Source organism: Amblyraja radiata, chromosome 19 (genome assembly GCF_010909765.2).
Source record: "Amblyraja radiata isolate CabotCenter1 chromosome 19, sAmbRad1.1.pri, whole genome shotgun sequence".
NCBI classification, from domain to species: domain Eukaryota; kingdom Metazoa; phylum Chordata; class Chondrichthyes; order Rajiformes; family Rajidae; genus Amblyraja; species Amblyraja radiata.
Genome location: NC_045974.1, coordinates 30,274,846 through 30,297,941, shown reverse-complemented (window position 1 = coordinate 30,297,941; position 23,096 = coordinate 30,274,846). Strand labels below are relative to the sequence as shown.

General features: G+C 40.9%; 1 protein-coding gene across 3 annotated transcripts in view; it reads right to left on the bottom strand.

The window, feature by feature from the left end:
• Window positions 1-23,096, bottom strand: part of cnot2 (CCR4-NOT transcription complex subunit 2) — a 132,485-nt gene that overhangs the window by 75,202 nt on the left and 34,187 nt on the right. For all 3 annotated transcript variants that reach the window (XM_033038164.1, XM_033038166.1, XM_033038165.1), the window contains one exon: window positions 17,824-17,946. In XM_033038164.1, coding sequence (XP_032894055.1) covers window positions 17,824-17,934 — 111 coding nt within the window. In that variant the 5' untranslated portion in view covers window positions 17,935-17,946. The remainder of the gene's footprint in view (window positions 1-17,823; window positions 17,947-23,096) is intronic.

Below are 23,096 nucleotides of genomic sequence, written 5' to 3'. Positions count from 1 at the left end.
AATACAACACATTCACCAGAAATACACCAGAGATTAAAAGATGAATTTCAAATGATAAAAATATTCAATAGGATGAACACAGAATAATTATTTTCTTCAATGCGAGAAGGCATAATAAAATTAGAGCTAGATTTTTTTTTCAGGAAACATTTTTTCATACAGCAGGCAGGGAAAATTTGAAACTCCTTTCCCTCAAAACACTGAACTTTTAAGCAATACATCAAGATAGTGATCAATAGAGGTTTCCAGCATTAAGGTATCATATGATATGGAGTAATAAAAGGTAAATTGACTGATCTTCTATGGCCCAACAGAATATAGAACCACCCCAAGCGAATGAATGGCCAATCCTAACCTAATATTCTGAAGCTAGGAATGACATCCTGTGTGTAAAAAAAATTATGATCGACTTTTCACAAGGCTTAAAACAATCCTAGTCTCGCTTTGTGAGATTTTAGTCTTTGATCCTTGACTAAGATAGTCTAATAAGACATAGGCCCTTCAATCCAATGAATCCATGTCTATAACACCATTCATTTACACTAATCATACATTAATCCCAGTCTCCCATCGTCTCTCCCCAAATTCTACCGCCCATCGCAACATTAGAAGCAATTTAGTGGCTAATTCATTTACCAGCCTGCGTGATATTGGGATAGATGAGGAAACTGAAACATGCGGAGATCACAGGGAGAATGGGTAACTGGATAGTGAGTCACTTGTCCAGCCTCTGACATGCACCTGCAGTCACAGTATTTATGTGGCTGGTTCAGTTCTGGTCTGGTCTGGTCAATTCTGATCCCAAGAATATTGTTGGAGGAGGATTTGATGATAATGGCATTGAATGTCATGGGTACATGGTTAGATTGTTCAAGAGTCATTGCCTGGCACTTCTGTCATTTGCCACATAAACCGCTAGTTGCATGCAGGCATGGGCTGTTTCATGTACCGAAGATTTGTGAATTGAACATTGTACAATTATTGGTAAATATCCCCACTTCTGATAGAAAGAAAGTCTTTGAGAAACAGCAGAAAGTGTTTGGTCCAGGATACTGCCCTGGGGAACTGTTGCAGTGATATCCTGGGACTGGAATAGCAACAACGACAACCACCTTCCGACTTGGCCTCTTGATGCCACACTCATGTCAAATGCTGCCTTGATATCAAGGCCTCAGCTCCAGAATGAGACAACAACCTGGCTGCTCAACACCTGGCTTGAGATCTAACTATTCCTTTGGTTTATGTTTCATTCGCAAGAAGACCTCCAGAATTCAGCTCTTGGGAATTCAGCATTGTATCCAATGCTCTCAGTCATTTTGTGATATCAGCAACGTGAATCTAGTTGTCTGAAGAAAATATTGGCGGGAATCTCAGAAGGAAGCAGTTTCTTAAATGAACATGGTTGCAAAGCCTTCAGCCTTGTGTTTATCACCGATTACATGGGGTCTTCTATTATTGATGATGGGGATGCTCTTGGAGCCTCATCCTCCTGCTATAAGCTGTTTAGCTTTCCATTACTATGCAGGTTTAGAAGTAATGAGATTGCAGAGCTTCAATCTCATGTTGGTCATGAGATCATTTTGCCACATTTATTACATACTGTTTTTCTGCACAGCATACAGTGCATTCAGAAAGTATTCAGACCCCTTCACTTTTTCCACACTTTGTTACGTTACAGCCTTATTCTAAAATGGATTAAATTCTTTTTTTTTTTATCAGCAATCTACACACAATAGCCCACAATAAAAAAGTGAAAACAAGTGTTTAGAAATTTTTGCAAAATAATTAAAAATAAATAACTGAAATATCACATTTACATAAGTATTCAGACGCTTTACTCAGTACTTTATTGAAGCACCTTTGGCAGTGATTACAACCTCAAGTCTTCTTGGGTATCACGCTACAAGCTTGGCACACCTGTATTTGGGTAATTTATCCCATTCTTCTCTGCAGATCCTCTCAAGCTCTGTCAGGTTGGATGGGGAGTGTCGATGCACAGCTATTTTCAGATCCCTCCAGAGAGGTTCGATCGGGTTCAAGTCCGGGCTCTGGCCGGGCCACTTACGGACATTCACAGACTTGTCACAAAGCCACTCTTGCGTTGTCTTGGACGTGAGCTTTAGGTCGTTGTCCTGTTGGAAGGTGAACGTCTGCCCCAGTCCGAGGTCCTGAACGCTCTGGAGCAGGTTTTCAACAAGGATCTCTCTATATTTTGCTCCGTTCATCTTTACCTCGATCCTGACTGGTCTCCCAGTTCCTACCGCTGAAAAAAATCCCTACAGCACGATGCTGCCACCACAATGCTTCACCGTAGATATGGTATTGGCCAGGTGATGAGCGGTGCCTGGTTTCCTCCAGACGTGACACTTGGCATTCAGGCCAAAGAGTTCAATCTTGGTTTCATCATGCCAGAGAATCTTGTTTAGGTGCCTTTTGGCAAACTCCAAGCGGGCTGTTATGTGCCTTTAACTGAGGAGTGGCTTCTGTCAGGCCACTCTACAATAAAGGCCTGATTGGTGGAGTGCTGCAGATATAGTTGTCCTTCTGGAAGTTTCTCCCATCTCCACAGAGCAACTCTGGAGCTCTGTCAGAGTGACCATCGGGTTCTTGGTCACCTCCCTGAATATGTTAGTAAGTCTCTATCCTAAGGCCCTTCTCCCCCGATTGCTCAGTTTGGCCAGGCTCTATGAAGAGTCCTGGTGGTTTCAAAGTGCTATTTAAGAATGACGGAGACCACTGTGCTCTTCGGGACCTGCAATGCTCCAAAACATTTCCCCAAATCTGTGTCTCAACACAATCCTGTCTCGGAGGTCTACAGACAATTCCTTTGTCTTCATGGCTTGTTTTTTGCTCTGACATGCACTGTCAACGGTGGGACCTTATATAGACAGGTGTGTGCCTTTCCAAATCATGTACAATCAATTTAATTTACCACTTGTAGACTCCTATCAAGTTGTAGAAACATCTCAAGGATAATCAATGGAAACACGATGCACCAAAGCTTAATTTTGAGAGTCACAGCAAAGGGTCTGAATACTTACGTAAATGTGATATTTCAGTTATTTATTTTTAATTATTTTGCAATAATTACGAAACACCTGTTTTCGCTTTTATATTATGAGGTATTGTGCGTAGATTGATGATTTAAAAAAAAATGACTGTAACCAATTTTAGAATAAGGCTGTAATGTAACAAAATGTGGAAAAAGTGAAGGGGTCTGAATACTTTCTCAATGCACTGTATATGTAGTCCTGTATAACAGCTTCACCAGGCTGGCACCCCTTCATTTTGAAATATACCTGGCGATGCTCCTCGAGTGCCTTTCTCACATTTCATTTAACATGGGTTAATCCTCAGCATGATCGGAATGCGAAAGCAGAATCAAAATGAATTTAGCGGTTACAGATTATGAGTCTATAATTCTGCTGCTTATGCTCCACAATGCCTCATCTGCCTTAGGTATGCCCCAGTTTTGAGCTTCAGATTTGTTCTGAGTTTGTCTCGTTTAGCACATTTGTAGTAACACAACAGTGTACTCAATTTGAAGGCAAGCCTTTATCTCCATCCGGATTGTCCAGCAGTGACTTTTACCAACCTATCACTGATAAACTCTTGAGAACATTGGATATTGAAATCCCCCACCCAGATTCAGTGTCCTTTCTACTTCTTGTGCTTCTTCCAATTGCTCAACTAGAGGAGGATAGCAGGTGATAAACAGAATGGTGACTACTTGCCCATGTTTGACATGCTGCCTTGAGTCTTCATGGGTTCTGAAACTGATATTGAGGGCTCCCAAGTGTATTTCCCACCCCTCTGTACACAAATTTGGCTCAACCTCTGTTGGCCTGTGTTGCCAGTTATGCCATAACATCTACTTATCATGACAGAGAGGCCTTGCACATTATGATTTTATGAGAACTATATTTGTATTAATTACTCAGTGTGCTCTCCCAAGTTTAGACTACTGTTCCACATTATAAGAAGATCAAATGAGCTGACAACAACCAGCTTCCTGCAAAGTGGCTTCTTCTCTGGTGCAGTGGATGGGCTCTCGTGCTTTTCCTTCATTTACTGTGACTATGCTCTCAACCCATCTTTCCTGGGACAGAACAAAGATAGAATTTACCCCAGAACTCACCTTACTCCCCACCAGTCTTTGCATTCAAGGTACTATACTTCAAAATCTCTGCCAGATCCAACATGATTCCACCACCAGTCACACCTTTACTTCCCCTCTCCTCCCCTTTTTCCACCACAGTGATCATTCATTGGTCTGCTCTTCTGTCCACACCCATCATTTCCTGTCCCCAGCATCATCACATGCACTTGGAGAAGATGCAACGCCTGTGCTTTCACCCCTTCTCATCCCACCATCCAGGAAACCAAACAAATTATAACAGATGAACCCCGAATCAGAATGCTTAAGGATGACAAATCTTCTCCCCTGACAGTCATCAGGGAAGCAAACAGGCATCTATGAAAAACGAGTATATTTCATGGTCCAAATTTAGATGTAGTTCCCATGGTGAGATTTGAGTTTGATTGCTGGTTTGTACCGCCAGTGTATTCAATTAATTAGTTTTATGTTGAACATGGGATATGACTTGGAAACCAGTTTATTTCAAAGAGTGCTCACCAATGTAGACAAGCTGATCCTGCATCCTTTGCGAGGGGTGACATAGAATCAGAAGATGTAGAATCATTGTGGATAGAACTGAGAAATTGTGAGGGTAAAAAGATTCTAATGGGAGTTAACTACAGGCCTTGATATAAGGTGGAAGTTAAAATTGGCATGTAACAAAGGTAATGCTATGGTGGTTAGGGGAGATTTCAATATGCAGGTAGACTGGGAAAATCAGGTTGGTACTGGACCCCTAGAGAGGGAGTTTGTAGAGTGCCTCCGAGATTGATTCTTAGCAGCTTGTACTGGAGCCTACCAGGGAGAAGGCAATTCTGGATTTAGTGTTGTGTAATGAACCGGATTTGATAAGGGAACTCAAGGTAAAGGAACCATTAGGAAGTAGTGACCATAATATGATACGTTTTAAGCTCTTAAACGTATAAGGGGACATAAGGGAGGAGCAGGCCAAAGTTGACTGGAAAGGGACCCTAGCAGGGATGACGGTGAAACAGCAATGGCAGGAATTTCTGGGATTAATCCAGAAGATGCAGGATCATTTATTTCCAAAGAGAAAGAAAGATTCTAAGGGGAGTAAGAGGCGACCGTGGCTGACAAGGGAAGTCAAGGACAGTATAAAACTAAAAGAGAAGACATAACATAGCAAAGATGAGCGGGAAGCCAGAGGATTGGGAAACTTTTAAACAACAAAAGAAGATAACTAAAAAGGCAATACGGGGAGAAAAGATGAAGTACGAAGGTAAGCTAACCAAGAATATAAAGGAGGATAGTAAAAGCTTATTTAGGTATGTGAAGAGGAAAAGATTAGTTAAGACAAATGTGGACCTCTTGAAGACAGAAACAGGTGAATTTATTATGGAGAACAAGGAAATGGCAGACAAGTTGAACAGGTACTTTGGTTCTGTCTTCATTAAGGAAGACAAACAATCTCCCAGAAGTGCAAGAGGACAGAGGGTGACGGGGGAGCTGAAGGAAATTCACATTAGTCAGGAAATGGTGTTGCATCGACTGATGGGACTGAAAGCTGATAAATCCCCAGCGCCTGATGGTCTGCATCCCAGGGTACCCAAGGAAGTGGGTCTAGAAATTGTGGATGCATTGGTGATCATTTTCCGATGTTCTATAGATTCCGGATCAGTTCCTGTGGATTGGAGGGTAGCCAATGTTATCCCACTTTTTAAGAACGGAGGGAGAGAGAAAACGGAATCATAGACCAGATAGCCTGACATCGGTGGTGGAGAAGATGCTGGAGTCAATTATTAAAGATGTAATAATGGCGCATTTGGATAGCAGTAACAGGATCGGTCCAAGTCAGCATGGATTTATGAAGGGGAAACCTTGCTTGACTAATCTTCTGGAATTTTTTGAGGATGTAACAAGTAAAAAAGATATGGAATAGCCAGTGGATGTAGTGTATCTGGACTTTCAGAAAGCCTTTGATAAGGTCCCACACAGGAGATTAGTGGGCAAAATTAGAGCACATGGTATTGGGGGTAGGATATTGACATAGATAGAAAATTGGTTGGCAGACAGGAAACAAAGAATAATGAACTACGGGTTCCTTTCAGAATGGCAGGCAGTGGCATGGCAGGCAAGCCACAAGGCTCGGTGCTGGGACCCCAGCTATTTACAATAAAATTGATGATTTAGATGAAGGAATTAAAAGTAACATTAGCAAATTTGTAGATGACACAAAGCTGGGTGGAAGTGTGAACTGTGAAGAGGATGCTATGAGGATGCAGGATGACTTGGATAGGTTGGGTGAGTGGGCAGATGCGTGGCAGATGCAGTCTAATGTGGATAAATATGAGGTTATCACTTTGGTGGCAAGAACAAGAAGGCAGATTATTATCTGAATGGTGTCAGATTAGGAAAAGTGGAAGTGCAACGAGACCTGGGTGTCCTTGTACATCAGCCACTGAAAGTAAGCATGCAGAGACACCAGGCAGTGAAGCAAGCTAATGGCATGTTGGCCATCATAACGAGAGGATTTGAGTCCTCTTGCAGTTGTTCAGGGCCCTGGTGAGACCACACCTGGTGTATTGTGTGCAGTTTTGGTCTCCTAATTTGAGGAAGGACATTCTTGCTATTGAGGGAATGCAATGTAGGTTCATGAGGTTAATCCCCAGGATAATGGGACTGTCATATGATGAATGGAACGACTGGGCTTGTATGCACTGGAATTTAGGATGAGAGGATATCTTAAAATTAAGGGATTGGATAAACTAGATGCAGGAAACAAGTTCCCGATGTTGAAGGAGTCCAGAACCAGGGGCCACAGTTTAAGAATAAGGGATAGGCCATTTAGAACTGAGATGAGGAAAAACTTTTTCACCCAGAGAGTTGTGAATTTATGGAATTCTCTGCCTCAGAAGGCAGTGGAGACCGATTCACTGGATGCATTCAAAAGAGAGTTAGATAGAACTCTTAGAGCTAGCGGAATCAGGGAATATGGGGAGTAGGCAGGAACGGGGTACTAATTGTGGATGATCAGCCATGATCACATTGAATGGTGGTACTGGCTTGAAGGGCCAAATGGCCTACTCCTGCAACTATTTTCTATGTTTTTATGATCACTGGAGCCAAATATTATAAACGTTTAAATAACTTTTTGGGTGAAACTAAAATGGCAAAGTAGTTTATGCCGATAAAACCAGAAAGTGATGGGGGTGGGAAGCAGTGGTATGTGAAGATTAACTTGTGAACAAAGTGTGAAACCCACCACTTTCGATCATATGTTCTATTAATTGTTACAAACTAAAAACTGTGCAGAAGCAAAGGCGATTTGAATTTCCTGTAATTATTTCCGACAGAAGAAAATATCCATTTCTGTGAATGTTAAATTGTTGAGTCCACCAGGATGCGAACTCACAATATTTTCTGAGGTCACTGATACTTATTACTTTGTACTGTCAAATAGCATCAAACAGGCACTTTGGCCCACTGACCGAAGAGCGCCCATTCAATAATCCCATTCTTTTTATTATTTCATCATTTCCATCAACTCTCCCCCACCTACCCACATGCCATGGTGAATTTACAGACTAATTACCTACCAATCCACGTTTTCAGGAAGTGGGCGAAAACCAGAGTGATATCCAAAATGTACTGCCAGAGGAAGTGGCCAAGATGTGACATAATATTCAAAAGATCCATGTTCTCTTTGATCATTTCAAGCCTTGTTCATGCCTTTGAAATGGTAAGTGTGCAAATAGCACTAAAGAAGTATTGGCTTGGCAAAACTAAGTGACCTCACACCCATTAATGAAATACACCATTGCTTGAAGTTAATGCTGCAAATACCATGAATTTTAAAAAAAAATACTAGTTATGCATTTTGTATGCCTTTTAAGAGAAAGTAGCTCAAAGATTTTCAAGTATGCTTTCAAATAAAACATTCATCTAAATCACAAAAATAATTTCCAGGGATATGGAATTTTCAATGACTATAAAAATTGCATTCACTTGTGGATAAGGTCATAATTATACTGAGATTAGCCACAAAATTATCTTCTTGTGTCCTTACCTAAACACCTGCCTAAATTTGATACTGATATCCATATGCAATATACAATGTTAACTACACTCCACAGTGAAAACATAAGACGACATTTAAATATTGTTTATTCAATGCATAATCCAGTAGCGACGAGTCTGCATCCCAGCCTGGACACATTTCATGTATGCTTCATGTTAACAGTTTAAAGATGTACTGGGTCTTGCACACAGGATGATGGTTGCGGATGCTGGAGATTCATCATCTTAGTCTTGTAGGAATTCCTCATGGCTGTATGTCATGATCAACTATCTTCAATGGTTCTTCAATGGCCTTCCTTCCATAAGGTCAGAATTGGAAATGTTCATTATTGATTGCACAATGTTCAACTCTATTCTAAACTCTTCAAAATAAAATCTGAAGCAGCCTATGCATAGCAAGATCTTGACTTTATTCAGGCATGGGCTGATAAGTGGCAAGCAACATCCAGACACACAAGTGCCAGGCAATGAAAATCAGCAATAAGCATTATACCACGAGTTGCTAAGGGTAGACAAGCAAAGTCATTCTTGTTGGAGAAATTAATTGTCTGGCATTTATGTCACATGAATAACACTTGCATGGAAATATATTACCACTGCCATTGTCGCCTGGCTTAAATCCAGGAGTGCCCTTCCCAACACCACCGTGGGAGTACCTTCAAAAGAAGGACTGCCAGGGGGTCATCAGCATAGCCAATTATGGATTGGCAATAAATGCTTGCTTTGCCAGCCTAGCCTACATCCCGAAAGATTAATAAAAAAAATAAAAAATTTGGGAGGCCGTGCAGTCACCTTGAAGAACAATGAACAGTTGCTGAAAATATTCTTAACTGATTGCAGAAATGTATCTGTTGCTCCGGCAATTAATCATTCCTTAGAGTATATAGAAAAGAAAAAACTCCTAGAGCCTTGGGGCTATTTCTAGGAACTGTTCTGCTCTACATCCATTCCCATTTATTTACTCCTGAAAATTATTATCTGAAAATAGCTAACATCATTTTTACTCTAAAGATTTAATCCAAGCAAGGACACTTGCCCAAACAAGAGCGCAATAATATTCTTCATTGGAATGCATCTCTTAGCACCCATTGTACTTTAAGGGTTTTTCATGTGGTGCTGCCAGAAGCACATCCATTCCATCTCATACAGGAACTGATAACAAAGAGCGACAAAAGATTGAGGTAATTGCAATGCTTCTGGAACCATTTGGATCTCGGATACAAATGATAATTTAATGTACTTCAATCACGGGCGAAATCCTGGGGGGGGGTGGGCGGGGGGGGGGGGGGGGGGCTGCCCACCCCCCATGTATTGAGAGGTGGGGGGGTAATCCCTCCCCATGTTTTGTGAAACGTGTTGCAGCAAAACTGCCTTTGAAATTTACATTTTTAAAAAGCTCTCTGGTTTAATGAGTACTGCAGAACGATTGGAGTCGTTTATCACTTGATTCCTCCGAGACAAAACAATTTGTTAACTGCCACTGTTAGCGCTTGTTAACTGCCAGTAGTTAACAAGTAGTTATACAATGTGTCACCAATACATCGATATACATTCCTCAGTAAATATAATGGTGTTTTGACCTTCAAGTATTACTGACGCCGTGTTCCTTTGAATAAAATTCACGGGAGAATTTCTTACAACTGTCATTAAAGGCTCCGGACCAGGTAGTCCCTCATTCACCCACGTTATTTAGTAATATTTACCCATCATTTAAGGATGTTATATGATTTTAAATAATGTAAGTTTGTATTTTTGTAGTTATCAAAAGTTCTTTAAGAGTTTTGGTGTGTGGGAAAAGGGGGATGAGTGGCGTTGTTGAGGGGTGAGAGAGAGGAGACGAGGAGGAGAGAGCGGGAGTAGAGAGAGAGGAGAGACAGAGAGAGAGAGAGAGAGTATGAGAGAGGAGGAGAGAGGAGAGAGAGAGGAGGAGGAGAGAGAGAGAGGAGAGAGAGAGAGAGAGAGAGAGGGAGAGAGGGAGAGAGAGAGAGAGAGGGAGAGAGGAGAGAGAGAGCTCTGAGAAGATATAAGAGAGAGAAGTACGAGAGCTCATATCTCTCCTCTCTATCCTCTCTCTCGATCTCTATCCTCTCATCTCTCTCTCTCTCATCTATCTCCTCCTCTCTCTCTCTCTCTCTCTCTCTCGTTCCTCCAAGGTTAGTTCTTCTGTTTGCTTTTATTTGCTTCAGTTTTATTTGGTGTTATTTATTTATCATGTTGTAGCTTTTTGAAAGATTTAAACGGGTATCGGACCATTCGGACGGTCACTAAGGGCTCCCGACCGCGAGTTATGCAGGTACAGTCCCTCATTCACCCACGTTATTTAGTAATTTTTACCCATCATTTTCCCTAAATGATGGGTGAAATTACTAAATAATGTGGGCAAATGAAGGAGTGTGCATTCATGCCAGGAAGCCCGTGCTCGTGGTCCAGAGCCCTTAATGACCTTCCAAAAGTTGAGTCATAGCCGCAACACCACCACAGCCTCCGAAGTCAGCCAGCAAGGTAAGTTCACAGGCTCTGTGACCGAAGCCCTCAAGGGGGAGAGGGAGGAGATAAAATTGTTAATTGTCATACACACTTGTCATCGGGCCGCCAGGAAATTGTGTGCATCCCCCATGTTTTAAAAGCGATTTCCGCCAATAACTTAAATTACAATGAACTTTTAAGCATTACAAATTCAAATCTCTCTCTCTGAGGACTGGATTAATGAAAAGACTGATAACAGGACAATTCAATTAAACAAGTTCTTCACCAATTCACAAAAAGTAAATATCTTTGCAAATATTCAAAATGGCAATAAATATGTCAATTATTCAACATGTTGCATATACTTAATGCTCTTCATACAATTTGGACAGATCAAAGGAAGTAGTTAACAAATCAAGCTTAGTCAAATGTTGAATGGTAAAAAGATTTTGGAAGTGAGGATACAGATCATTCTTGAATACAAGTACAAAATGGCTGAAATCTAAGCTACTTGTTAGATTAGTTAATGATTGGACCAGTAAATAGAGGGCCAAAAGAATGTTACGAAGATGGGTCACATGAATGAATTTGAAATAAATAAATGACAGGAATGATAAAATTGAAATGCTAGAAGTATGTGGATGCAGAGATAATAATTGAGTACAGAATTAATTGTGGGGAAGATCATGATCAAAGCCTCCACATCCATTCTATAAGGGGGTGACCAGAACTGCACGCAAATCTCCAAATGCGGCCTAATCTATGCCCTATAAAGCTACCTCGTGATTCTTATACTGAATGTCCCGACCTCTGAAAACATGCATATAATATGTGTATTTTTTACAGTACTGGAGAGATTTTAGCACAGAATATAAAAAATGGCATATCTCCAGTTTCAAGTAGTATGGTGTTCATTTTTTCAGGGATTGTTACTCAAAGGTGCAAGATATCGTAGAGATAAAATCAAGATAGGAATTAAATTATGTCCCTGATTCGACCAGTTTATATCTCAAAAATATCAATTTTTAGGACACCAAAAATGTGACAGGCTTTGACACAATAAAATCAAGAGGCAATTTCTGCATTAATTTCATTATAATTCAAAACATTTTCAAGTTTGTTGCTGTTGAGATGCATGCTTCACAGTAATAAGCAAAATTGTTGATGAATTTGGCATTAAGTGCTTTGAATGGCCATATTTCAGAGTGTAACGGTGGTTACTCTTGGTGTCCACCCTATTTTAGAGTAACCACCGTTACACCACAATGGTAAATTAAGACCAAAGAACTTTCCACAGAGATTGAACATTTTCTAGTTTGAAGAACTCAAAAGAGAACAAAATTATGAGAAGTAACCTTAATATCAAGATTCTGTAAAAGCTGCTGCATGCCAAAATTAGTGAATATTTTTGGTGTCCACCATCACAAGCATAACACCAGCATTTTGCAGGAGCTATATTTCCATCAAAATTATGTACCTGCAGTCTCTTATTATGTATGGACAGTACTTCCATAAAGTTTATTCAAAACATGAGAAAGAAATGAAGAAAAAAAAAACATACTAGAAGAAACAGGAGCTACTTTCATTTTCGTGTCCACCCTTCTACACTGTGTAACGTGTGTTTCAGTAAATAACAGGAATATTGCTCATTTGGTCACATACTCATGTTTATAGCAAGAAAGTACATGGTGGACACCAAACATAAAGTGTAAAAAACGCACAGGAACGCAAAGGAATTTTGTTCATTAATCAAATTTTCTCAAACTTCATGAACTCTCTGCCTGTCATGTATTGCCGCTGTGACGGTTTTTGATTAATCTGAAAAATGTTGAAATAATTTATTTGTGAATAATGGTGAACATACAGTTTTATGTATGATTTCACACTTTTTGTACCCAGTATTGTAAAAACACACATATGCCTTTTTTACCACTCTATCAACTTTGTTGCACTTTCAGGGAATTATGGACTTGGACCTCAAGATCCCTCTGCACATCAATACAACGGGCCATGCCATTAATTGTATATTTGACCTCCCAGAGGGCAACACCTCATACCTGCTTGGATTAATATGTTTACATCTGCTGTTTCTCCACCTTATTTTGTAGTTCATTTATATCCGCCTGTATTCTTTGACAGCCTTCCTCACATTCTTTGACCCCAGCATTCTTGGTGTCATCTCCAAAATTGTTAATCAACCTGTCTACATTTATATCCAAGTCAATAAACAAGAGACAATAGACAATAGGTGCAGGAGTAGGCCATTCGGCCCTTCGAGCCAGCACCGCCATTCAATGTGATCATGGCTGATCATCCCCAATCAGTACCCCGTTCCAGCCTTCTCCACATATCCCTTGATACCGCTATCTTTAAGAACCCTATCTAGCTCTCTCTTGAAAGTATCCAGAGAACAGGCCTCCACCGCCCTCTGAGGCAGAGAATTCCACAGACTCACAACAAGGATGGGTTGCACTTGAACCCGAGGGGGGCCAATATCCTGGCGGGGAGATTTGCAAAGGCTACTGGGGAGAACGGTTGGGGGGAGGGACTCAAATAGAGAAAGCTAGTAGACAGTGTGTGAGGCAGGAGGCAGAGAAGGAAAGCACTCAGACCCAACATGTAGGGGGGGAAAGAAGAAAACAATAATAAACAGAGAATAAGAGGTGGTGGGGTTCTTAAATGGGTGAGCAGAGAGACAGAGGGGTGTAAAATTGGGGTAGAAGCAATAGGTAGCAAGGTGAAAAGTAAAAATGGCAGGCAGACAAATCCAGGGCAAAAATCAAAAAGGGTCACTTTTCAACATAATTGTATAAGGGGTAAGAGCGTTGTAAAAACAAGCCTGAGGGCTTTGTGTCTCAATGCAAGGAGCATTCGTAATAAGGTGGATGAGATGAATGTGCAGATAGCTATTAATGATTATGATATAGTTGGGATCACGGAGACATGGCTCCAGGGTGACCAAGGCTGGGAGCTGAACATCCAGGGATATTCAATATTCAGGAGGGATAGACAGAAAGGAAAAGGAGGTGGGGTAGCGTTGCTGGTTAGAGAGGAGATTAACGCAATGGAAAGGAAGGACATTAGCTTGGAGGATGTGGAATCGGTATGGGTAGAGCTGCGAAACACTAAGGGGCAGAAAACGCTAGTGGGTGTTGTGTACAGGCCACCTAACAGTAGTAGTGAAGTTGGGAATGGCATCAAACAGGAAATTAGAAATGCGTGCAACAAAGGTAAAACAGTTATAATGGGTGACTTCAATCTACATATAGATTGGGTGAATCAAATTGGCAGGGGTGCTGAGGAAGAGGATTTCTTGGAATGTATGCGGGATAGTTTTCTAAACCAACATGTAGAGGAACCAACGAGAGAGCAGGCTATTCTAGACTGGGTATTGAGTAATGAGGAAGGGTTAGTTAGCAGTCTTGTTGTGCGTGCCCCCTTGGGCAAGAGTGACCATAATATGGTTGAGTTCTTCATTAGGATGGAGAGTGACATTGTTAATTCAGAAACAGTGGTCCTGAACTTAAAGAAAGATAACTTTGAGGGTATGAGACGTGAATTGGCCAAGATTGACTGGCAATTAATTCTTAAAGGGTTGACGGTGGATATGCAATGGAAGGCATTTAAAGACTGCATGGATGAACTACAAAAATTGTTCATCTGAGTTTGGCAAAAGAATAAATCAGGGAAGGTAGTGCATCCGTGGATAACAAGGGAAATCAGGGATAGTATCAAAGCAAAAGATGAAGCATACAAATTGGCCAGAAAAAGCAGCCTACCAGAGGACTGGGAGAAATTCAGAGACCAGCAGAGGAAGACAAAGGGCTTAATTAGGAAAGGGCAAATAGATTATGAAAGAAAACTGGCAGGGAACATAAAAACTGACTGCAAAAGTTTTTATAGATATGTGAAGAGAAAGAGATTAGTTAAAACAAATGTAGGTCCCTTGCAGTCAGAAACAGGTGAATTGATCATGGGGAACAAGGATATGGCGGACCAATTGAATAACTACTTTGGTTCCGTCTTCATTAAGGAAGACATAAATAATCTGCCGGAAATAGCAGGGGACCGCGGGTCAAAGGAGATGGAGGAACTGAGTGAAATCCAGGTTAGTCGGGAAGTGGTGTTGGGTAAATTGAATGGATTAAAGGCCGATAAATCCCCAGGGCCAGATAGGCTGCATCCCAGAGTACTTAAGGAAGTAGCCCCAGAAATTGTGGATGCATTAGTGATAATTTTTCAAAACTCTTTAGATTCTGGAGTAGTTCTCGAGGATTGGAGGGTAGCTAATGTAACCCCACTTTTTAAAAAGGGAGGGAGAGCGAAAACGAGGAATTACAGACCAGTTAGTCTAACGTCGGTAGCGGGGAAACTGCTAGAATCAGTTATTAAAGATGGGATAGCAGCACATTTGGAAAGTGGTGAAATCATTGGACAAACTCAGCATGGATTTATGAAAGGTAAATCATGTCTGACGAATCTTATAGAATTTTTCGAGGATGTAACTAGTAGAGTGGATAATGGAGAACCAGTGGATGTGTTATATCTGGATTTTCAGAAGGCTTTCGACAAGGTCCCACATAAGAGATTAGTATACAAACTTAAAGCACACGGTATTGGGGGTTCAGTATTGATGTGGATAGAGAACTGGCTGGCAAACAGGAAGCAAAGAGTAGGAGTAGACGGGTCCTTTTCACAATGGCAGGCAGTGACTAGTGGGGTACCGCAAGGCTCAGTGCTGGGACCCCAGCTATTTACAATATATATTAATGATTTGGACGAGGGAATTGAATGCAACATCTCCAAGTTTGCGGATGACACTAAGCTGGGGGGCAGCGTTAGCTGTGAGGAGGATGCTAGGAGGCTGCAAGGTGACTTGGATAGGCTGGGTGAGTGGGCAAATGTATGGCAGAAGCAGTATAATGTGGATAAATGCGAGGTTATCCACTTTGGTGGCAATAAACAGGAAAGCAGACCATTATCTAAATGGTGGCCGATTAGGAAAAGGGGAGATGCAACGAGACCTGGGTGTCATGGTACACCAGTCATTGAAAGCAGGCATGCAGGTGCAGCAGGCAGTGAAGAAAGTGAATGGTATGTTAGCATTCATAGCAAAAGGATTTGAGTATAGGAGCAGGGAGGTTCTACTGCAGTTGTACAGGGTCTTGGTGAGACTACACCTGGAGTATTGCGTACAGTTTTGGTCTCCAAATCTGAGGAAGGACATTATTGCCATAGAGGGAGTGCAGAGAAGGTTCACCAGACTGATTCCTGCGATGTCAGGACTTTCATATGAAGAAAGACTGGATAGACTCGGCTTGTACTCGCTAGAATTTAGGAGATTGAGGGGGGATCTTATAGAAACTTACAAAATTCTTATGGGGTTGGACAGGCTAGATGCAGGAAGATTGATCCCGATGTTGGGGAAGTCTAGGACAAGGGGTCACAGCTTAAGGATAAGGGGGGAATCCTTTAAGACCGAGATGAGAAAAACATTTTTCACACAGAGAGTGGTGAATCTCTGGAACTCTCTGCCATCTCATCCTTCTAAACTCCAGGGTATACAAGCCCAGCCGCTCCATTCTCTCAGCATATGACAGTTCCACCATCCCGGGAATTAACCTTGTAAAGCTACGCTGCACTCCCTCAATAGCAAGAATGTCCTTCCTCAAATTAGAGGACCAAAACTGCACACAATAGTCCAGGTGTGGTCTCACTAGGGCCCTATACATCTGCAGAAGGACCTCTTTGCTCCTATAATCAACTCCTCTTGTTATAAAGGCCAACATGCCATTCGCTTTCTTCACTGCCTGCTGTTCCTGCATGCTTCAAAGTCAAAGTCAAAGCATCCTTTATTGTCATTCAGACCTTTCGGTCTGAACGAAATTTTGTTGCCTTGCAGTCATACATATAATAAAAATAACAAAAACACACAATAAACACAGATTTTACATCTACCACAGTGAGTTCATCAGGCACCTCCTCACTGTGATGGAAGGCAAAAGTCTTAAAATCTTTGTCTCTTCCCTCCTTGTTCTCCCTCTGCGCTAAGGCGACCAAGGCCTCGCGATCCAGGCTCCGGGAATGGGCCGCTTCAAACTCCGCGGCCCGCCCGCGATGGTCAAAGCTGCCGAAGCTGTTGTTGCGGGAGCTCCGGAAAAACAGGTCACCAACCTGTGACCTGCGATCTCCCGACGATGTCGTCCACTGGGCCCGCGGCCGAGTCTCCGAAGTCGGGTCTCCCACCAGAACTCCGCCATAGCTCCAAGCCGGGTCCGCCGCCGAAACGCCGCCACAGCCACAAGCCGGGTCCGCTGCCGGAACGCCGCCACAGCTCCAAGTTGGGTCCGCCGCCACAGCTCCAAGTCGGGTCCGTCGCAGGAACGCCGCCACAGCCACAGCTCCAAGTCGGGTCCGCCGCCAGAACGCCGCCACAGCCACAGCTCCAAGTCGGGTCCACGCCGGAACGACGGAACGCCGCCACAGCCCCGAGGCCACCAGCTCCGCCATTAGGCCTCAGCGCAGACGGAGACGGGGGACACAACAGGAAAAGTCGAATCCCCCTGAAGGAAGGGACTAAAACTATGTTTCTCCCACCCCCCCCCCCCCCACATACACTTGCACAACCTAATAAACTAAATTTAACTAACTTTAACTAAAACAGACAACAGAAAACAACAACAAAAAGAAAAAACAGACGGACTGCATGCGAGCCGCAGCTGCCAGGCAGCGCCGCCACTTCCGGATTTTTTTGAAATGCTTACTTTCATTGACTGATGAACAAGGACCCCCAGATCCCCGTTGTACTTCCCCTTTTCCCAACTTGACACCATTTAGATAATAATCTATAAAAATTGTCATTTATATTTATAATAGCTAAGTCAATTGCAAGGATGACTATATTAAACAGTCAAGTGGCAGGAGTACATTGAATAATGCAAGGTAAATTTTCAATCAGTCTGGCCATTTATAGCTTTATTGATAATCCTTCATAACTACAACATGTATTGTACAATATGCAGGTACTCAAGTTAAAATCAGAAGCAGAATTAGGTACCACATGGAGTAGCGATATTCTAAGTGCACTCAGAGCATTGAGTTTAATTAAAAAACAGTTTGCTGAAGTTGGCTGACATGCTCGCTGCAAGCATTTAATTTCAAATTTAAAAACATTTACTTACATCTTTTTCTGTTCGATGAGGGAACATTGAAGACTGGCTGTAATACAGACTTTCATCATGGTAATCGCTCTCCACGCCCTCTACAAACTTCTTTCTTGCAGCACCAAACATGCTGTTTGTCACCTATTTCAAAAAGCACAAAAATATTGGTTTCACATATTTGTCATAATGTTGTGGTTTGATACAAAAGAACAAGAAAAGTATTATACTTATATCCAAATTGCTTTCATCTTATGCCAATATGCTTCTTCTCCACTCATGTGCTCTGTCAGCTGAAAAAGCTTTTGCCAAAATCATAGTTTGACCCGAACACTGCAGAGCAAAACTGTTCCCTCCCAATTTAACCCAAGATTAAAAGAAAAGATGATTGTGCTAAAGTTCAATTAAATGTAGTACAAGAGTTTTATATAACTATGATGATTCTGGACATCCAAAAAAAAATGTTTTAATTGGCTATTACCTTTTGAACCACCTTCCCTAGATGTAAAACAAACATTTGATATTTCAGGTGTAGTAAATATATATAAATATCAACCACTGGAATGCAACAACTTGGAATTATCTATTCATGCAATTAACCTCAAGATATTTGCTATGCTGAAAAAATTGACAAGTGACAAGGGGGGAAAAGAAAAGGACTTGTAGGAACTAGCAACCTGAACAATTTACTAAAACACAGATAAAGAAAGTCACGTGACCTTGCCATTGTAATATCAAGGCACCATTGCTAGCAGTATGTTTGTAAAAATATGAAGGAAGATATACCAACTTATGAGGAATCAAAAAAAAATTTTTTTAATAAAATTCATTGCCCACCAAAAATAAAAGTCAAGTGTGCACTTACTATGCCATCTTACAAAAGTTTTATATTTGCTAACTACCAATAAAAAAAGACCACTACTGTACAACTCCCCACATGCACTGCTGCAAAAACATTAGTCTTATCAAATGCACCTACCTCTGTACAAAAAGGCCTAATTATTGCCATCAAAATAAGGAAAGTTAGTCTGGAATTTAAATGTACAGAAATTCCTGAGCTATATTTGAGTATCACCCAAGTTCATTTTTTACAGTCTTAAAGGATAATTATTTATCTATAATCACCATACAGTAAACCATGGTTATAACGGACCATGGGATGTGGGGGGGGGGGGGGGGGGGGGGGGGGAGAGAGAATGATGTCCATTGTTGCTGATTGTACACTATAACTGAGTAAGGGATTACCGAGTAAAAGAGTATCATTGTATAAGTAGTAGAAACAAAGAACTGCAGATGTTGGTTAATACAATAAAGGACAAAGTGCTGGAGTAACTCAGCAGGTCAGGCAGCATCTCTGGAGAAATGGATAGGTGATGTTTCAGGTCAAGACCCTTCTTCAGACTCTTGGTCTAGAAGTGGGCCTGGAATCCAAATGAGTTGAGGCGAGGATCAGCAGAGTCATTGGTCACACCCACGTGCAGCCGGAGTGCAGATAAGGGTCGGTGGTGGCAGGCGCGGCGTGGACACGGCCGAGGAAGCTGTGTTGGCCGGCAGTGGCGACAGTACGTGCGGCCTGGATGTGGTTGGGGTGGCAGGACAGGCCTGACAGTGTTGGCCGGCAGATCCGTCCGCTGTAACTGAAATCCATTACAAAGAGGTCCATAATAATGAGGGTTTACTGTACTTTGTACCCACAAAAGCCTAAATGATATCACAGGATCGATTAATCAATAGTTTCTAAATAAAATGTCGCTTTCAAAAATGAGATTTTCAAGCAAAAGCTAGGAACATTCATGACATTTTTTGTTACTTGTTTACAGGATGCATCGCTGGCAATGCCTTCTGATTTAAACTCATGTCCCGAGATCAAAAATGCCAGATTCTGGTTGCATTGTAACAGTAACACCTTCTTGAAATAATTACCAGATCACAAGAAACTTCAAGAATAGCAACCAATAGAAACAAAGTTCTTTTTCATGGACATGTGTAACGCTTCAAGTATCCATGAGCTAACAGTGCAGAAGCAATTAATATAAAGAAGAATCGCTCTCTATTGCAAATATTCAATGCCAAACCAGATTCTACACCTATAAACAAGTAAGAATTTCATCGTTCTGTTTGGGACATATGACAATAAAACACACTTGACTAAATTAGGCTGAATGCTTTCCAAAATAGGCATTGAGATAGAATACTAATTTGTAAAATGAGGGCTTTTAATTATTTTTCTGCATCAATTGGAGAATTATATTGCATATGTCTGGGATTTGTAATAATTATGTTTCCAATATCTTACAGCTGCGGGCATTAACATCAAGGTTGATTGCCAAGCTAGAGGAGAAAATTATTTGAAAAGATAGATAAATTAGCTCAGTGGACAGAGATATCTTGGTCCACACCATCCACTCCACTTTCAAGAAATTGTTTTCTGCAATTTCTCTCACCTTCAAAGAAATATCACCTGGATAGATCCTCCCCTCAGCATTCCATGGGAACCATTACCTGTGACTCGCTGGTTCACTCTTACATTCCCACCAACCTGGCCCCTTCTTAAGGCATTTGCTCATGGAACAGCAAATGATGCAACACCAGTTCTTTCACCTCTTCACACTATTCAAAGATCTAAACAGTCTTTGAGGTGAAACAGTGATTCATTTACAATTCTTCTAACCTAGTGTAATGCACTCAACATTCATAATGTCATCTTCTCGTCAAAGGAGAAACCAAACACAGATTGGACGATTTGCAGAGCACCTGCATTCAGTATGCAAGTGCAACCCTCAGCATCCAATTTCCTGCCCATTTAATTCCTCATCCCACTCTAACCTATTGGTTTGTGACCTCCTGTGGTGTCACAGTAAGATCCAACACAAACTTGAGGACAGCTTTTAATTTTCGGGGCACATTCCAACCTCCATGATGAATTCTATAACTTTACGTAACTTGATTTCTTGGTCATCCATCTGCAATATTTGTTCAGTTGGTTTTTGTTCTCCTTTTATTTCTCTCTGGGGGTGGAGGACATGTTAGGTTTGTCCTCCTGTTCTGCATTTTCTAACTTGTGTCCAGGGTATTTTGTCTATCTTCTCACCTTCTAATTTCTCCAATTTGCAAATTGACCATATAAACCTAATTTTCAGTTTATCCCCCAGTCATCCCAGTTTTAACAGAGAATTCCCTCACTCCTCTGCAGCTTTTCAAGCTTCTTTTGTCTTCTTTAGACTTTGGAAATGCAGTGCCCTTCAGCCGTCGAGTCCGCGTCGACCAGCGATCACCCATATACTATCATCATCCTATAAACTAGGGACAATTTACAATTTACAGAAGTCAATTAACCTACAAACCTGCACGTTTTTGGAATGTGAGAGGAGACTGGAGTACCCGGAGAAAACCCACATGGTCACTGGGAGAACGTACAAACATCACACAGACAGGATCAAACCCAAGTCTCTGGTGCTGTGAGGCAGCAACTCTACCGCTGCACCGCTCTACCATCCATGTTAATTGTGACAACGGGTCTTCAACCTGAAATGTTTCTATGGATATGGCCTGGCCTACTAAGTATTTCCAGCATTTTGTTGCAGTGGATTCGTTTCCAAATTTCAGTATGTTTCAGATGCTTTAAATTCTCACCAATCAAACTTTTGGAAAAACAAATAGGGTATCAATTATTGGAATTTCCTTGCCTTATACCACGATGTAAGATCAGTATACAGTGCAAAGGAAAATACTCAGCAATACTTCGTCACTTTTAAAATGTACAACCAGGTTATTTGACACAGAATAGCGCAGCTGTTCGGCAGATGAATTACTTGACATTCATACAAAAAAGGAATGCCACGGTTTAAACCTGAATATGGTTAACAGCTAGTGGAGCTACAAATCCACCTCCATTAAAAAAAGTTAAGGTAGCAAAAGTGATTTCAAAATGGCTCTGACACCTAGATGATTCCAGTGGCAAAAGTCAGCATAGTTAACATAAAGAGTGTTTTTTTTCACATAACATTTCAATTGCAACAATCTATATTTTGAGATGCTGGTAGTGACAGGGAGAAGTTCAATTGTTCTATGCGAAAAAAAGTTTCAATTTTTCACTCACATCTTCAAGGTGATAATTATAAAAGATTAATCATACAAGGAAGCTCAACGTATAATTTGGCACAATCCAACTTTGCTTCTATTATCATATTGGGATTAATATTCCATTTTTGTGACAATTAAATTTTGTTATCAGCAAGATTGAGACTGTAAAATTATTGATTCAAATTACAAAAAATAAAATCACAAATCGGAAGTTGCCCACATCTCACCCTCAAACAAAATTGCTGATTGTACTTGATCTCATGGCGACCAACGTAACTCACAAAAGTAACCAGCAAAAAGGATGATCTACTCTGTGCTCACCAAACCACTCTGGATTAAAAGGACACCGACTTCCTTTTCAGTGAAGTTGAAGATAAAATAGCCATTAAAGTTGCAAGCTCTTTAACAATAAAAGCAACAAAGCAAATTGATTTAATTATCTTATTGTATTCATTACAAGATATAATTCATCTGAGAATTGTGAACAAATTGGATTGCTTTATAAAAACTGATCCTCCTTTCATTTAATCTGGCTGTCTTCATCATACAACTTAACTGTTGCAAAAACGAAATCCACGATAACCAAAAGTTACATCTCATTGTATCCACACTCTTGATTCTATGCCATTTTGTGTTTCATGATATAATAAAAGCACAACATATTTTCAAATTGTCCTTGTATATTTTTGCCACAGAAATTATTTGAGTGATTCATCGGTGAAAATTATTTTGCAAATCCTGATTTTCCATCCCCTCTTTCTCAACTAGATAATCCATCTTTTTCTTGATTCTTAGATTTTTTTTCAATCCAATCATTTAAAAGAAAACCATATTGTAATTTAGAAACATGTTCATAAGTGATAGGAGCAGAATTAGGCAATTCGGCCCATCAAGTCTACTCCGCCATTCAATCATGGCTGATCTATCTCCCCTGTTATTCCATCATTATGAATACAGAGTTTAAAAAGGTTACCTTCTCCTTTTATTACAGTCAACTGGAAGATTCAAAGCAATTAAAAGTAACCCTATCAGACAGCCAATCTGTCAATTGTTCACTTTAAGGATCAAGGAGTTGTTGGAAAGAGACCAGTTACACTCTCCATTTACAGTGTTCCAGAATGCATTGTTGTGCAAAATAGGTTGACCTTGTTCATAACTTTCATTGCTGTTGTATTGAAAAGCACCCAGGATAACAGAACATTCCGTTTCTT